Source organism: Oncorhynchus gorbuscha, linkage group LG05, assembly GCF_021184085.1.
Source record: "Oncorhynchus gorbuscha isolate QuinsamMale2020 ecotype Even-year linkage group LG05, OgorEven_v1.0, whole genome shotgun sequence".
Lineage (NCBI taxonomy): Eukaryota > Metazoa > Chordata > Actinopteri > Salmoniformes > Salmonidae > Oncorhynchus > Oncorhynchus gorbuscha.
The window spans coordinates 64,437,263-64,453,869 of record NC_060177.1 but is presented as its reverse complement, the minus strand read 5'-3'; the positions used below and the strand labels follow the sequence as shown (position 1 = coordinate 64,453,869).

General features: G+C 44.5%; 1 protein-coding gene across 1 annotated transcript; it reads right to left on the bottom strand.

Annotated features, from left to right (window-relative positions):
* Window positions 1–12,756: 12,756 nt before the first annotated feature.
* On the bottom strand, window positions 12,757–14,415 carry LOC124035214 (prolactin-releasing peptide receptor-like). Its single transcript, XM_046348648.1, has 2 exons — window positions 13,938–14,415; window positions 12,757–13,487 (listed from the first exon to the last, which is right to left on the bottom strand). The coding sequence occupies exons 1-2, from the start codon at window positions 14,402–14,404 to the stop codon at window positions 12,800–12,802; spliced, it is 1,155 nt and encodes a 384-aa protein (XP_046204604.1). The 5' UTR covers window positions 14,405–14,415; the 3' UTR covers window positions 12,757–12,799.
* Window positions 14,416–16,607: the final 2,192 nt, after the last annotated feature.

The following is a 16,607-nucleotide window of genomic DNA, read 5'->3' as shown; positions in this document are numbered from 1 at the left end:
GAACAAGTATTTGATATTGATTACTAGTCTGTAGCTAGGAATTCGGTATCATTGAACGCGAAGAACGACAACCGCCGAAACATCCATTCTATAACGAATGTCACTTTGAACTATCTCCTCTAACCAAGAACTAGAGAGAGACTGACGATCCTACAAAAGAAAGACTTTTCACCAGCGATCAAGACGACACATTGAGCGTAAATACACTGCTCTAAAAAATAACACTTAAACAACACAATGTAACTCCAAGTCAATTACACTTCTGTGAAATCAAACTGTCCACTTAGGAAGCAACACTGATTGACAATACATTTCACATGCTGTTGTGCAAATGGAATAGACAACAGGTGGAAATTATAGGCAATTAGCAAGACACCCCCAATAAAGGAGTGGTTCTGCAGGTGGTGACCACAGACCACTTCTCAGTGCCTATGCTTCCTGGCTGATGTTTTGGTCACTTTTGAATGCTGGTGGTACTTTCACTCTAATGGTAGCATGAGACGGAGTCTACAATCCACACAAGTGGCTCAGGTAGTGCAGCTCATCCAGGATGGCACATCAATGTGAGGTGTGGCAAGAAGGTTTGCTGTGTCTGTCAGCGTAGTGTCCAGAGCATGGAGGCGCTACCAGGAGACAGGCCAGTACATCAGGAGACGTGGAGGAGGCCGTAGGAGGGCAACAACCCAGCAGCAGGACCGCTACCTCCGCCTTTGTGCAAGGAGGAGCAGGAGGAGCCCTGCAAAATGACCTCCAGCATGCCACAAATGTGCATGTGTCTGCTCAAACGGTCAGAAACACTCCATGGGGGTGGTATGAGGGCCCGACGTCCACAGGTGGGGGTTGTGCTTACAGCCCAACACCGTGCAGGACGTTTGGCATTTGCCAGAGAAGACCAAGATTGGAAAATTCGCCACTGGCGTCCTATGCTCTTCACAGATGAAAGCAGGTTCACACTGAGCACACGTGACAGTCTGGAGACGCCATGGAGAACGTTCTGCTGCCTGCAACATCCTCCAGCATGACCGGTTTGGCGGTGGGTCAGTCATGGTGTGCCTCCATGTGCTCGCCAGAGGTAGCCTGGACTGCCATTAGGTACCGAGATGAGATCCTCAGACCCCTTGTGAGACCATATGCTGGTGCGGTTGGCCCTGGGTTCCTCCTAATGCAAGACCATGCAAGACCTCATGTGGCTGGAGTGTGTCAGCAGTTCCTGCAAGAGGAAGGCATTGATGCTATGGACTGGCCCGCCCGTTCCCCAGACCTGAATCCAATTGAGCACATCTGGGACATCATGTCTCGCTCCATCCACCAACGGCACGTTGCACCACAGACTGTCCAGGAGTTGGCGGATGCTTTAGTCCAGGTCTGGGAGGAGATCCCTCAGGAGACCATCCGCCACCTCATCAGGAGCATGCCCAGGCGTTGTAGGGAGGTCATATAGGCACGTGGAGGCCACACACACTACTGAGCCTCATTTTGACTTGTTTTAAGGACATTTCATCAAAGTTGGATCAGCCTGTGGTGTGGTTTTCCACTTTAATTTTGAGTGTGACTCCAAATCCAGACCGTGGGTGGATAAATTTGATTTCCATTGATCATTTTTGTGTGATTTTGTTGTCAGCACATTCAACTATGTAAAGATAAAAGTATTTAATAAGAATATTTCATTCATTCAGATCTAGGATGTGTTATTTTTGTGGTCTCTTTATTTTTTTGAGCAATGTATGTTGATTGCAATTGTTCCCGAATGAGTGAGCATTCATGTGTAAAGGATTAGCATTTTAATTGTTAGAATTAACTCTGTCGTGACTTCTTTGTCGACCCCCCATTGCTCCTTTGTCTAACAAGCCGCCATGCCGGTTCAGCCCACTAGGGCACATTCTATAATTTCATGTAACCATATTTGTTTGTTTATGCATTTCTCTGAATTACTTACAACTAACTAAATAACTGATTTAAGACGATTGATGTATGGATGACCCATAGTGAAGACTGGTTTCGTGCAGGTAACCAACAATTTACGACGTTTGGAATGAGAATAATGTGAGGTAAAATAAATAAATCATTAATCAGAAGACTTTTGATCAGATGTGAAAATATCTGAAAGGTTATAGCTTTGTAATCTGAATATTTTCCTTGGTGCCCCAACTTCCTAGTTAATTACAGTTACATGATTATTCAGTTTAATCATGTAACTAATTACAGAGAATCTTTTATAAAAACAAAGTTTTCAGTTTAATGATAGTAAAGACACGACAGGGCTTTGTGATGGCCACTCCAATACCATGACTTTGTTGTCCTTAAGCCATTTTTCCACAACTTTGGAAGTATGCTTGGGGTCATTGGCCATTTTGGAAGACCCATTTGCTTCAATATATACACATGATTGTCCATCGTCATGAAGCCATCTATTTTGTAAAGTGCACCAGTCCCTCCAGCAGCAGAGCACTCCCACATCATGATGCTGCCACCCCGTGCTTCACGGTTGGGATGGTGTTCTTCGGCTTGCAAGCCTCCCCTTTTTTCCTATAAACATAACGATGGTCATTATGGCCAAACAGTTCTATTTTTGTTTCATCAGACCAGAGGATATTTCTCCAAAAAGTACCATCTTTGTCCCCGTGTGCAATTGCAAACCATAGTCTGGCTTTTTTACGGTGGTTTTGGAGCAGTGGCTTCTTCCTTGCTGATCGGCCTTTCAGGTTATGTCGATATAGGACTGGTTTTACTGTGGATGTAGGTACTGTTGTACCTGTTTCCTCCAGCATCTTCACAAGGTCAAGAACATAATAAATGGCTCTCGATCCACCGGATGTGTACCAAACTCACTAAAAGTGGCAGTAATAAAGCCTCTCTTGAAAAAGCCAAACCTTAGTTAATATTTAATATAGTTAATATATCGGCCTATATCGAATCTCCCATTCCTCTCAAAAAATGTTGAATAAGCTGTTGCTTATTAAGCACTGCCTTCCTGAAGACAAACAATGTATACGAAACACTTCAGTCTGTTTTTAGACCCCATCATAACACTAAGACTGCACTTGTGAAATGGTAAATTACCTTTTAATGGCGTCAGACCGAGGCTCTGCATCTGTCCTCGTGCTCCTAGACCTTAGTGCTGCTTTTGATATCATAGATCATCACATTCTTTTGGAGAGATTGGAAACCCAAATTGGTCTACATGGACAAGTTCTGGCCTGGTTTAGATCTTATCTGTCCTTTGACAAATCAACTGTAAATTTCGGTGTTCCTCAAGGTCCCGTTTTAGGACCACTATTGTTTTCACGATGTATTTTACCTCTTGGTGATTTAATTCGGAAACAATGTTAACTTACACTGCTATGCAGATGACACACAGCTGTACATTTCGATAAAACATGGTGAAGCCCCAAAATTGCCCTCGCTAGAAGTCTGTGTTTCAGACATAAGGAAGTGGATGTCTGCAAATGTTCTGCTTTTGAACTCAGACAAAACAGATATGCTTGTTCTAGGTCCCAAGAAACAAAGATATCTTCTGTTGAATCTGACAATTAATCTTGATGGTTGTACGGTCGTCTCAAATAAAACTGTGAAGTACCTCGGCGTTACTCTGGACCCTGATTTCTCTTTTGACGAACATATCAAGACTGTTTCAAGGACTGCTTTTTTCCATCTACATAACACAAACTTTCTGTCCAAAAATGATGCAGAAAAATGAATCCATGCTTTTGTTACTTCTAGGTTAGACTACTGCAATGCTCTACTTTCCGCCTACCCGGATAAAGCACTAAATAAACTTCAGTTAGTGCTAAATACGGCTGCTAGAATCGTGACTAGAACCCCAAAAAATTATAATTTTACTCCAGTGCTAGTCTCCCTACACTGGCTTCCTGTTAAGGTAAGAGCTTATTTCAAGGTTTTACTGCTAACCTACGAAGCATTACATGGGCTTGCTCCTACCTATCTTTCTGATTTGGTCCTGCCATACATACCTACACCTACGCTACGGTCACAAGACGCAGGCTTCCTAATTGTCCCTAGAATTTCTAAGCAAACAGCTGGAGGCAGGGCTTTCTCCTATAGAGCTCAATTTTTATGGAATGGTCTGCCTACCCATGTGAGAGACGCAGACTCGGCCCCATTTTTAAGTCTTTCCTGAAGACTCATCTCTTCAGTAGGTCCTATGATTGAGTGTAGTCTGGCCCAGGTGTGTGAAGGTGAACGGAAAGGCTCTGGAGCAACGAACCGCCCTTGCTGTCTCTGCCTGGCCGGTTCCCCTCTCTCCACTGGGATTCTCTGCCTCTAACCCTATGTCATAGTTAACAGAAACAGAGTTTAGAGGGAAACAACTGGAGAAGCGGCCACAGACTACAGGGGCTGAGTCACTGGCTTACTGGTGCTCTTCCATGCCGTCCCTAGGAGGGGTGCGTCACTTGAGTGGGTTGAGCCACTGACGTGATCTTCCTGTCTGGGTTGGCTCCCCCCCTTGGGTTGTGCCATGGTGGAGATCTTTGTGGGCTATACTCGACCTTGTCTCTGGATGATAAGTTGGTGGTTGAAGATATCCCTCTAGTGGTGTGGGGGCTGTGCTTTGGCAAAGTGGGTGGGGTTATATCCTGCCTGTTTGGCCCTGTCCGGGGGTATCATCGGATGGGGCCACAGTGTCTCCTGACCCCTCCTGTCTCAGTATTTATGCTGCAGTAGTTTATGTGTTGGGGGGCTAGGGTCAGTCAAACATTAGCTTTTTTGTGTGGAACATATTGCACTGTTTTTGCATTATTTAAACCAAATTGAGCATGTTTGTCACGATCGTCGTATTGCGGAGACCAAGGCGCAGCGTAATGTGAATACATTAATCTTTTAATAAAGACACACTAAATAAACTACACAAAATAACAAAATGAACATGAAGCTATGATACAAAAGTGCAAACACGTGCAACTAGACAGACAATAACCTTATGAAATACCCAAAGAAGATGGCTGCCTAAATATGGTATGGCTCTGGCGGCTCCTGGCTGGCTGGCGGCTCCGGAGACTCTGGCGGCTCTGGACTAGAGGGAGGCTCTGGCGGCTCCCGACTGGAGGGAGGCTCTGGCGGCTCCGGGCTGCGACCCGTCGTGGTAGGTTCCGGACTGCGACCCGTCGTAGGAGGTTCCGGTCTGCGGCCCGTCGTAAGAGGTTCCCTGTCTGTAGACTGTTGCCAGACGCTCTGGACTGGGTACTGTTGCCGGACGCTCTGGATTGGGTACTGTTGCCGGACGCTCTGGACTGAGTACTGTAGCCGGACGCTCTGGACTGGGTACTGTAGCCGGACGCTCTGGGCTGGGTTAAGTAGCTGGACGCTCCGGACTGGGTACTGTTGCCGGACGCTCTGGACTAGGTACTGTTGCCGGACGCTCTGGACTGGCGAGGCGCACTGTAGGCCTGGTGCCGGCACTGGTGGTACCGGGCTGGAGACACGCACCTCGGGGCGAGTGCGGGGAGGAGGAACAGGGAGTACAGGGCTCTGGAGACGCACAGGAAGCCTGGTGCGTGGTGTTGGCACTGGTGGTACTGGGCTGGGGGCACGCACCTCAGGGCGAGTGCGGGGAGCAGGCACAGGAGGTACTGGGCTGTGGAGGTGTATTGGAGGTCTTGAGTGTAATGCTGACACAACCCGTCCTGGCTGGATGCTCATTCTAGCCCGGCCAATGCGAGGAGCTGGAATATAGTGCACAGGGCTAGAAATGCGCACTGGAGACACCGTGTGCATCTCTGCATAACACGGTGCCTGACCAGTTACACGCTCCCCACGGTAAGCACAAGGAGTTGGCTCAGGTCTCCTACCTGACTTAGCCAATCTCCTTGTGTGCCTCCTCCCCAAAACAATTATTGGGGCTGCCTCTCGGGCTTCCGTGCTAGCCGTGTATCTCCTGTATCCCTCCTCGCACTGTTCTAAAGAATCCCATGCAGGCTCTGGCACTCTCCCTGGATCGATCGACCAACTCTCAATCTCCTCCCAGGTTGTTACCCATTCGTTCTTCTCCCGGGTCCATTTCTCCATTAAGCGATGTTCCTCCCAATCACGCTGCTTCATCCTTTTAAGGTAGGTTATTCTGTCACGATCGTCATACGGAGGAGACCAAGGCGCAGCGTAATGTGAATACATGATACTTTTAATAAAGATTGACACTAAATAAACTATACAAAATAACAAACCGAACGTGAAGCTATGATACAAAAGTGCAAACACAGGCAACTAGACATAGACAATAACCCACGAAATACCCAAAGAAGATGGCTGCCTAAATATGGTTCCAAATCAGAGACAACGATAAACACCTGCCTCTAATTGAGAGCCAATCTAGGCAAACATAGACATATATAAACACCTAGATGACAAACAACCCCATAAACCTACAAAACCCCTAGGCAGTACAAAAACACATACATCACCCATGTCACCCCCTGACCTAACCAAACAATAAAGAAAACAAAGAATACTCAGGACAGGGCGTGACAATGTTTAATTTATTTGAGACTAAATACATTTTATTTCTGTATTATATTAAGTTAAAGTAAGTGTTCATTGTACATTCAGTTTTGTTGTAATTGTCATTATTACAAATATATATATATTACATAATTTGCATTAAATTCATAAAAAATCCTACAATGTGATTTTCTCTGTCATCTTTTTAAGTGGGAGAACTTGCACAATTGGTGGCTGACTAAATACTTTTTTTGCCCCACTGTATGAGATGAGTAAGGCAAGATACGGAGACATTATTAAATTGGCTAGTGTTTCATTTCTTTAAAGTGGCCAATGATTCCTATTGGCAGCCGTGTGGCTATTTAACAGTCAGTGGTGTAGTGTACAGCCGTGGCCAAAAGTTTTGAGAATGACACAAATATTAATTTTCACCAAGTCTGCTGCCTCAGTTTGTATGATGGCAATTTGCATATACTCCAGAATGTTATGAAGAGTGATCAGATGAATTGCAATTCATTGCAAAGTCTCTCTTTGCCATGCAAATTAACTGAATCCCCCCAAAAAACATTCCACTGCATTTCAGCCCTGCCACAAAAGGACCAGCTGACATCATGTCAGTGATTCTCTCGTTAACACAGGTGTGAGTGTTGACGAGGACATTGCTGGAGATCACTCTGTCATGCTGATTGAGTTCGAATAACAGACTGGAAGCTTCAAAAGGAGGTTGGTGCTTGGAATCATTGTTCTTCCTATGTCAACCATGGTTACCTGCAAGGAAACACGTGCCGTCATCATTGCTTTGCACAAAAAAGGCTTCACAGGCAAGGATATTGCTGCCAGGAAGATTGCACCTGAATCAACCATTTACTGGATCATCAAGAACTTACAATGTTGTGAAGAAGGCTTCAGGGCGCCCAAGAAAGTCCAGCAAGCACCAGGACCGTCTCCTAAAGTTGATTCAGCTGCGGGATCGGGGCACCACCAGTACAGAGCTTGCTCAGGAATGGTAGCAGGCAGGTGTGAGTGCATCTGCACGCACAGTGAGGCAAAGACTTTTGGAGGATGGCCTGGTGTCAAGAAGGGCAGCAAAGAAGCCACTTTTCTCCAGAAAAAACATCAGGGACAGGCTGATATTCTGTGAAAGGTACAGAGATTAGACTGCTGAGGACTGGGGTAAAGTCATTTTCTCTGATGAATCCCCTTTCCGATTGTTTAGGGCATCTGGAAAAAAGCTTGTCCGGAGAAGATAAGGTGAGCGCTACCATCAGTCCTGTGTCATGCCAAAAGTAAAGCATCCTGAGACCATTCATGTGTGGGGTTGCTTCTCAGCAAAGGGAGTGGGCTCACTCACAATTTTGCAAAAGAACACAGCCATGAATAAAGAATGGTACCAACACATCCTCCGAGAGCAACTTCTCCCAACAATCCAGGAACAGATTGGTGACGAACAACGCCTTTTCCAGCATGATGGAGCACCTTGCCATGAGGCAAAGGTGATAACTAAGTGACTCGGGGAACAAAACAACAATATTTTGGGTCCATGGCCAGGAAACTCCCCAGACCTTAATCCCAATGAGAACTTGTGGTCAATCCTCAAGAGGCGGATGGACAAACAAAACCCCACAAATTCTGACAAACTCCATGCATTGATTATGCAAGAATGAGCTGACATCAGTCAGGATGTGGCCCAGAAGTTAATTGACAGCATACCAAGGCGGATTGCAGAGATCTTGAAAAAGAAGGGTCAACACTGCAAATATTGACTCTGCATCAACTTCATGTAATTGTCAATTAAAGCCTTTGACATTTATGAAATGCCTGTAATTATACATCAGTATTCCATAGTAACATCTGACAAAAATATTGAAAGACATTGAAGCAGCAAACTTGGTGGAAATTAATATTTGTGTCATTCTCAAAACGTTTGGCCATGACTGTAGAATACAATACAGTATATACATATGAATTGGGTGATACAATATGTAAATACAATTTAAAAGTGCCTAATATACTGTATGATAGTGGGGTGGACAGACAGTGGCAAGGGTGGTTGATGTCCTTGATGATCTTTTTGGCCTTCCTATGGCATCGGGTGTTGTAGGAGTCCGGAGGGCGGGAAGTTTGCCCCCGTTAATGCGTTAGGCAGACCGCACCACCCTCTTGAGAGCTTTGCGGTTGTGGGCGGTGCAGTTGCCTTACCAGGCATTCATACAGCCCGATAGGATACTCTCAATTGTGCATCTGTAAAAGTTTGTGATGGTTTTAGGTGTTAAGCCAAATTTCTTTAGCCTCCTAAGCTTGAAGAGGCACTGTTGCACCTTCTTCACCACGCTGTCTGTGTGGGACGACCATTTCAGTTTGTCAATAATTTGTATGCCAAGGAACTTGAAGCTTTCCACCTTCTCCACTGTGGTCCCAACGATGTGGATAGGGGGTTCTCCCTCTGCTGTTTCCTGAAGTCCATGATCATCTCCTTAGTTTTGTTGAAATAGAGTGAGAGGTTATTTTCCTGGCACCACACTACGAGCCCTCACCACCTCCCTGTAGGCTGTCTCATCATTGTTTGTAATCAAGCCTACTACTGTTGTGTTGTCTGCAAACTTGATGATTGAGTTGTAGGCGTGCATAGCCACGCAGTCATGGGTGAACAGGGAGTACAGGAGGGGGCTGAGCACACCCCCTTGTGGGGCCCCAGTGTTGAGGATCAGCGAAGAGGTGTTTTTTCTTACCTTCACCACATGGGGGCGAACCGTCAGGAAGTCTTCAGGGTGCTTCCTGTTTGAGTTTGAGTAACAGTGCGATTTGCCAAGGCAGGATACTCTGAGCACAGCCCAATCAAGAAATCTGACAGTGGCTTCTGATTAAATTCAATTTTCACAGAACTTCTTGTTGCAATTTCGATGCGGCTCTCTTGTTCAGATATCGGTAAGTGAACTGGAGGCAGGGCATGAAGGGATAACGAATCCAGTTGCTTGTGTCATCCGTTTCGGAAAAGTACCTGCGTAATTGCACGCCCAACTCACTCAGGTGCTTCGCTACATCACATTTGACATTGTCCGTAAGCTTGAGTTCATTTGCACACAAAAAAATCTTACAATGATGGAAAGATCTGTGTTGTCCTTGTTAATGCAGACAGAGAAGAGCTCCAACTTCTTACTCATAGCCTCAATTTTGTCCCAAACATTGAATATAGTTGCGGAGAGTCCCTGTAATCCTAGATTCAGATCATTCAGGCGAGAAAAAACATCACCCAGATAGGCCAGTTGTGTGAGAAACTCAGCATCATGCAAGTGATCAGACAAGTGAAAATGATGGTCAGTAAAGAAAACTTTAAGCTTGTCTCTCAATTAAAAAAGTGTCAATACTTTGCCCCTTGATAACCAGCGAACTTCTGTATGTTGTAAAAGCGTTACATTGTCGCTGCCCATATCATTGCATAGCGCAGAAAATGCACGAGAGTGCAGGGGCCTTGCTTTAGCAAAGTTAACCATTTTCACTGTAGTGTCCAAAACGTTTTTCAAGCTGTCAGGCATTCCTTTGGCAACAAGAGCCTCTCGGTGGAAGCTGCAGTGTACCCAAGTGGCGTCGGGAGCAACTGCTTGCACACGTGTTACCCCTCCACTGTCTCCCTGTCATGTCTTTTGCGCCATCAGTATAGATACCAACATCAGCAGCAGCTACGTTTGGCTACATACGGACCATTTGTGGAATTCCCGCAAAAGAGTAACAGTTAATGTGACTGGATGTTAATTATTTGACTAGGCTACCTGTATTTGACATTGTGTTGTTATTTCGCTGAACACTAGATGGTTTGATTTTATTTTGGGCAGTGAAAAGAAGCTACTCAGGCGAGAGAAAAAACTCACCCAAATGTATAGCCCCGTTGGAAAATATAAATGGACTGTTTGGAATACCTGGTTTAGACCTTTGCTCTCAAGATATTGAGGAACTATCTCAATTCACAGGTTTGTGGTTGGTCAAGGCTTATTTATTGTGAGTGATTGTCAGTTTCATCTGGGTCACAGAACTCATTACCATGGTTTCTCACTTATTTGGTCTTATTAGAAGTGTATGAAAATTAATCACTAAAAATATCAACCACCCTGACAAGGATAAGGTGTTGAATGTGTATGTGACCATGACAACAAGTATTCTCTTGAATTCTTTACAAATGTTCTTCTGCAGTCAACTCACAGCCCTTTCCTTATTGATACAAATGAGATGTGTAGATGAGCAGAGATTTGATAATGGCATTCAAATCGTAATCAATCAATTCTGTTGGACTGCTCTTTCATACCACCTGTGGACTTGCTTTGCCAGACAAACATTTACATGTTTTAATTTGATTGAATATTAAAACATACAATCTACTTGCAGTGTAGCCGCTCAACATTTACATTAGTCAGTCATCTAACAGACTACCACCCAGAGTGACCCACAGAAGCAACCAGGGTCAACGGCCTGCTTAATGGCACATCAACAGATTTCCCACAAGGTAAAAAACATGGAGATCCATCAGTCACTGGCCCAAGCTTGTCTAGCAGCCATATCAGCTATGTTTTTTTTAAAGGCAGTAAATGAGGCTGAATGAACTGTTTCGCTGCTAGACAAGGCTCCGCTGAGAGCCAGATGTCCCAGTGGTAAGGATTCACTCCACGGTGTTGAAAAGAAAGCTCTACTGTTGGGACAGCTTTATGTAAGCCCTTACATTTTGTGGGCATCGTTTGTCACCGTTAAAGTGTGGTTAATGTGTTGTGTAGTGGCTTTGCTGGCATGCATAAAAAATAAATAAAGTGACTTTGCCCCACCAAGATGTACATGCTAAAATCACAACTGCATTATCATTACACAGGTGCACCTTGTGCTCGGGACAATAAAAGCCCACTCTAAAATGTGCAGTTTTGTCACAGAACACAATGCCACAAGTTTTAAGGGAGCATGCACTGCCCCATTTTGCAACAATATGTATTTTTCTGTATAACCTGTATTTAACTAGACAAGTCAGTTAAGAATAGATTCTTATTTACAATGACGGCCTACCCCTGCCAAATCTGGACGACGCTGGGCCAATTGTGCTCCACCCTATGGGACTCTCAATCATGGCCAGATGTGATACAGCCTGGATTTGAACCAGGTACTGTAGTGATGCCTCTTGCACTGACATGCACTTAGGCCGCTGCGCCACTCGGGAGCCCCCGATCTGTATATAATTCCTGGAAGCTGAAAATGTCCCAGCTCTTCCATGGCCTGCATACTCACCAGACATGTCACCCGTTGAGCATGTTTGGCATGCTCTGGATCAACGTGTACGACAGTGTTCTAGTACCCGCCAATATCTAGCAACTTTGCACATTTATTGAAAAGGAGTGGGACAACATTTAACAGGACACAATCAATAGCCTGATCAACTCTATGTGAAGAAGATGTGTCGGACCAGGTCACACCAGATACGGACTAGTTTTCTGATCCACACCCCTACTTTTTTTAAAAGGAAACAGATGCATATCTTTATTCCCAGTCATGTGAAATCCATAGATTAGGGCCTAATGCATTTATTTCAATTGACTGATTTCCTTATGTGAACTGTAAAGTTAAAATATTGGAAATTGTTGCATGTTGCGTTTGTTTTTGTTCAGTATACTTCATTACGTTTACAAAGATGTAACATGCATGATGCAACCATTTCCGTCACAGAAAGTAAAACTGTGTTTTAACGTGCAACTTGCCAAAAATGGAAAACAGGTTAAATGGAACCAATTTCAATCTTTTTTGACATGACCAAATGTGTTTAATTTTTGTTAGTTGTTGAGAGACTGAAGCTATCATCTTTGTCACCAAGCCAGGACCCTCTTCTGTGAGGTTGGAAGCTGCGTTCCCATCTGGTAACGTGCATCACCTGTCAGTCACAACCTTGAGGTTGTAGAGACTTTTGAAATCAAGCAAAAACTAAACCCAAAGCATCTATTATTAAACCATCACTTTGTATGCATCATATGGGAATGCACTGTACAATAAAGATAATGCTTATATAAACAGCATAATGTACACCGAAGATGTCCTTCATGATCAATCAACTCCTGATGTTTCAACATGTCTAAGAACACTTCAAATGCAGTATACTTTTTTTTGCAGCACTCTTGTTTGTGGCACAGTTTATTGCACTTGTGCAACCACTTAATAATATTGTGCAGAAATGTACATTACTTTTCACAAAATATGTATTAATTGGGCATGAGAAACAGTGGGAGTGGGGTCAGAAGAATCAACTATTTGAAAAACAAAAGTAATAATTTTACCATCTTATCTTACAGTACAAAAACCCTGACCAAAAATATTTCAGCTGGTTTCAAGACCATTCTCTGAACAAATCCTGTGCGGGTGGGTGGGAGGGTGGGATGAAGGGGTTCACGCTGTTTGTGGCACAGTGGTTAGCAGGGATGCCGATGCGGCGGTGGCAGGTGAACATCTTGCGCAGCTCGGCACGAAAGCGGTTATGCAGCCAGGCATACAGGAAAGGGTTACAGCAGGACGAGCTCATGGCACACAAGTGGCACAGCAGCTGGATGAGCAGGAAGTAGCGCTTGTCGATCAGGTCAATGTCAATGTCCCGCAGCACGTTGAACACACTGATGGGCATCCAGCACACGCCGAAAGCCGCCACCACCAGGGTGATCAGACGGAAGGTCTTGCGCTTGCGGGTGCGCTGGGCCTCGGCCTGGCTCTGGGTGCGGTGGCCAGGCACCACACAGTTACGGAGCTTGACAGAGATGCAGAGGTAAGAGATGCAGAGGGCAGACAGAGGCAGGACGTAGGTCATGAAAAGTGTGCTGTATGCGTAGGCCAACCTCTCTCTCTTCTTGCCCATCCAGAACTCCTCACAGATGGTAAAGCCATCATTCTTGAACTCCACATGGTAGGTGTGGGCCACGGCCGGGGCCACAAGCCCACAGGAGAGCAGCCAAATCCCAGATAGGAGGTAGGTACACCCCAGCACTGAGATCCGCTTCTTCAGAGGGTGAACTGTGGCATAGTACCTGGGGATAGGATCAATTTACCATGTCAAGTGTGGGAATCGTTTTTCTTTTTGATCTGACAATTGTGTAAAGACATCACATCATGCTTCTACTCATCCCTCTCCATAATTTGATGTGAATGTCCCTGCAGATGATTTTATTTCCTGTTATTGATGTAAAGTATGAATCATCTCTCTGAGTTGAACTTTTAGAAAAGTCTTAAGGGTGCTGAATAGAGCTGTTAAGAATTCTTTATGTGACAGAGTTCAATCTATACCTAATCATCGTTCCGGTCCAGCCACAAATACTGAAACACCATGGAGGAAATCTCAATAAAGGATAAATAATAAAAACTGTAAATGAAATGTAGTTATGCAATGTGATAGAGAAGCTTACATAGAAATGTGATAATGTGCTCATTCACTCCAAGTCTAAAAAAGTGTATTTAATGCAACCTCGACCAAGGCTTACCTGTCAACACCAATAGCAGTGAGAGTGAAGACAGACACGTAGACGGTCACTGGTTGGATGAGGTAAACCAGGTAGCACATGAACCTCCCAAAAATCCAGCCGCGGGGGTTGAAGGCATAGGCCAAGGTGAAGGGGACACAGGTGGCACACATCAGCATGTCGGAGAAGGCCAGGTTTCCAATGAAGAAGTTAGTGATGTTGTGCATCTTACGGGTGTGGCAGATGACGTAGAGCAGAAGGTAGTTGCCGAACACCCCGATCAGCACCACCAGGATGTAGCAGGGGATGATGAGCAGCTTGAAGGACTTCAGCAGCTCCACCCCCACAAACTGAGGGCTACGTTTGGACGAGGAGCTGTTCTGCAGCGCCACCTCAAACACCTGCCCACTGGTGTTCCCCTCCATGCCAGCCACACAAGGTCCAGGGGAGGCCAGCTCTACAGTCAATCCACTGCCACTGCCTTCCATCACAGAACTGGAGAAAGGGCAAGAGGTGCCTAGAGAGAAAAAAGAAAGCGGAAGCATAGCTTATCAGTCCTCTTGTTTCTGATGTGGCCAGGTCTACTTGCATTCCTCATAACCAAACTAAATATTTTAACCCAAATGCCTGTTTTTAGCATTGTGGTGATGGTGATCAGATCTCCGAGAGGTCTGTGTTGCCTGCAATACAGACCCATATTAAGTTGTTCTGGATGAGATTAACATCCACTGTCATGTATTTATTTTACCAGCCACCCATTATATAAACCCTTCAGGAAACTCTTAATTTAGATTTACAAAACAGTTGGGTTGAACCACAAAAACGTTGCCCTTCAGAGTCTAGAGGGAATAAAATGCATTAAGTACATTTACACATCGTATGAATGTCTCTGGTCACTGAAATTATATTAATAATTGTGATGCAAATTAGCAGCACTCAGACACTGACACATGAGTGGGCCAGAGAGAAGCTCTTTATTTCAACAAGCCTCTAAATGTGTAATCATGCTTTCCTTGACATCAAATCGTGACCTACTCAGTCTAGAACAAAATCATTTTGCTGAAATAGTCACCAGATAATTAGGGTATGACAATAGAATCTATAGATGACTACATACAGTGCCTTCAGAAAGTATTCTCACCCCTTGACTTTTTCCAAATGTATTGTGTTAGAGCCTGAATTTAGACTTGTCAGTGGCCTACAAACAATACCCCATAATGTCAAAGTGGAATAATGTTTATAGATTTTTTTTTTTAAACAAATTAATTAACGTTGAAAACCTGAAATGTTTTGAGTCAAGGAGTATTCAACCCCTTTATTATGGCAAGCCTAAATAAGTTCAGGAGTAAAAACGTGCTTAACATGTCACATAACAAGTTGCATGGACTAATAGTGTTTAACATCATTTTTGAATGACTACCTCATCTCTGTACCCCCACAAATGCAATTATCTGTTAGGTCCCTCAATCAAGCAGTGAATTTCAAACAGATTCAACCATGAAGACCAGGGAGGTTTTCCAATGCAGGTACCAATTTGTTGTTCTGCCCCTGAACAAGGCAGTTAACCCACTGTTCCTAGGCCATCATTGAAAATAAGAAATTATTCTTAACTGACTTGCCTAGTTAAATAAAGGTCAAATAAATACCCTTCAAGACTTGAGGCTGTAATCACTGCCAAAGGTGCTACAACAAAGTACTGTGTAAAGTGTAAAATAATCAAAAAACTTGATTTTTATTTTCGGGTATTGTGTGTAGATCGGTGAGGCAAAATTCGGTGAGGCATAATTAATTCAATTTTAGAATAAGGCTGTAACATAACAAAATATTGAAAAGGTCAAGGGGTCTGAATACTTTCCGAATGCACTATTGCAGTTGTTTTTTAAGTTATTGTCCTGCTGGAAGGTGAATTAGCTCCATTTCTTTTCTTTATATACACTGCTCAAAAAATAAAGTGAACACTTAAACAACACAATGTAACTCCAATTCAATCACACTTCTGTGAAATCAAACTGTCCACTTAGGAAGCAACACTGATTGACAATACATTTCACATAATGTTGTGCAAATGGAATAGACAACAGGTGGAAATTATAGGCAATTAGCAAGACACCCCCAATAAAGGAGTGGTTCTGCAGGTGATAACCACAGACCACTTCTCAGTTCCTATGCTTCCTGGCTGATGTTTTGGTCACTTTTGAATGCTGGCGGTGCTTTCACTCTAGTGGTGGCATGAGACTGAGTCTACAACCCACACAAGTGGCTCAGGTAGTGCAGCTCATCCAGGATGGAACATCAATGCGAGCTGTGGCAAGAAGGTTTGCTGTGTCTGTCAGCGTAGTGTCCAGAGCATGGAGGCGCTACCAGGAGACAGGCCAGTACATCAGGAGATGTGGAGGAGGCCATAGGACGGCAACAACCCAGCAGCAGGACCGCTGCCTCCACCTTTGTGCAAGGAGGAGCAGGAGGAGCACTGCCAGAGCCCTGCAAAATGACCTCCAGCAGGCCACAAATGTGCATGTGTCTGCTCAAACGGTCAGAAACAGGCTCCATGAGGGTGGTATGAGGGTCCGACGTCCACAGGTGGGGGTTGTGCTTACAGCCCAACACCGTGCAGGACGTTTGGCATTTGCCAGAGAACACCAAGATTGGCAAATTCGCCACTGGCGCCCTGTGCTCTTCCCAGATGAAAGC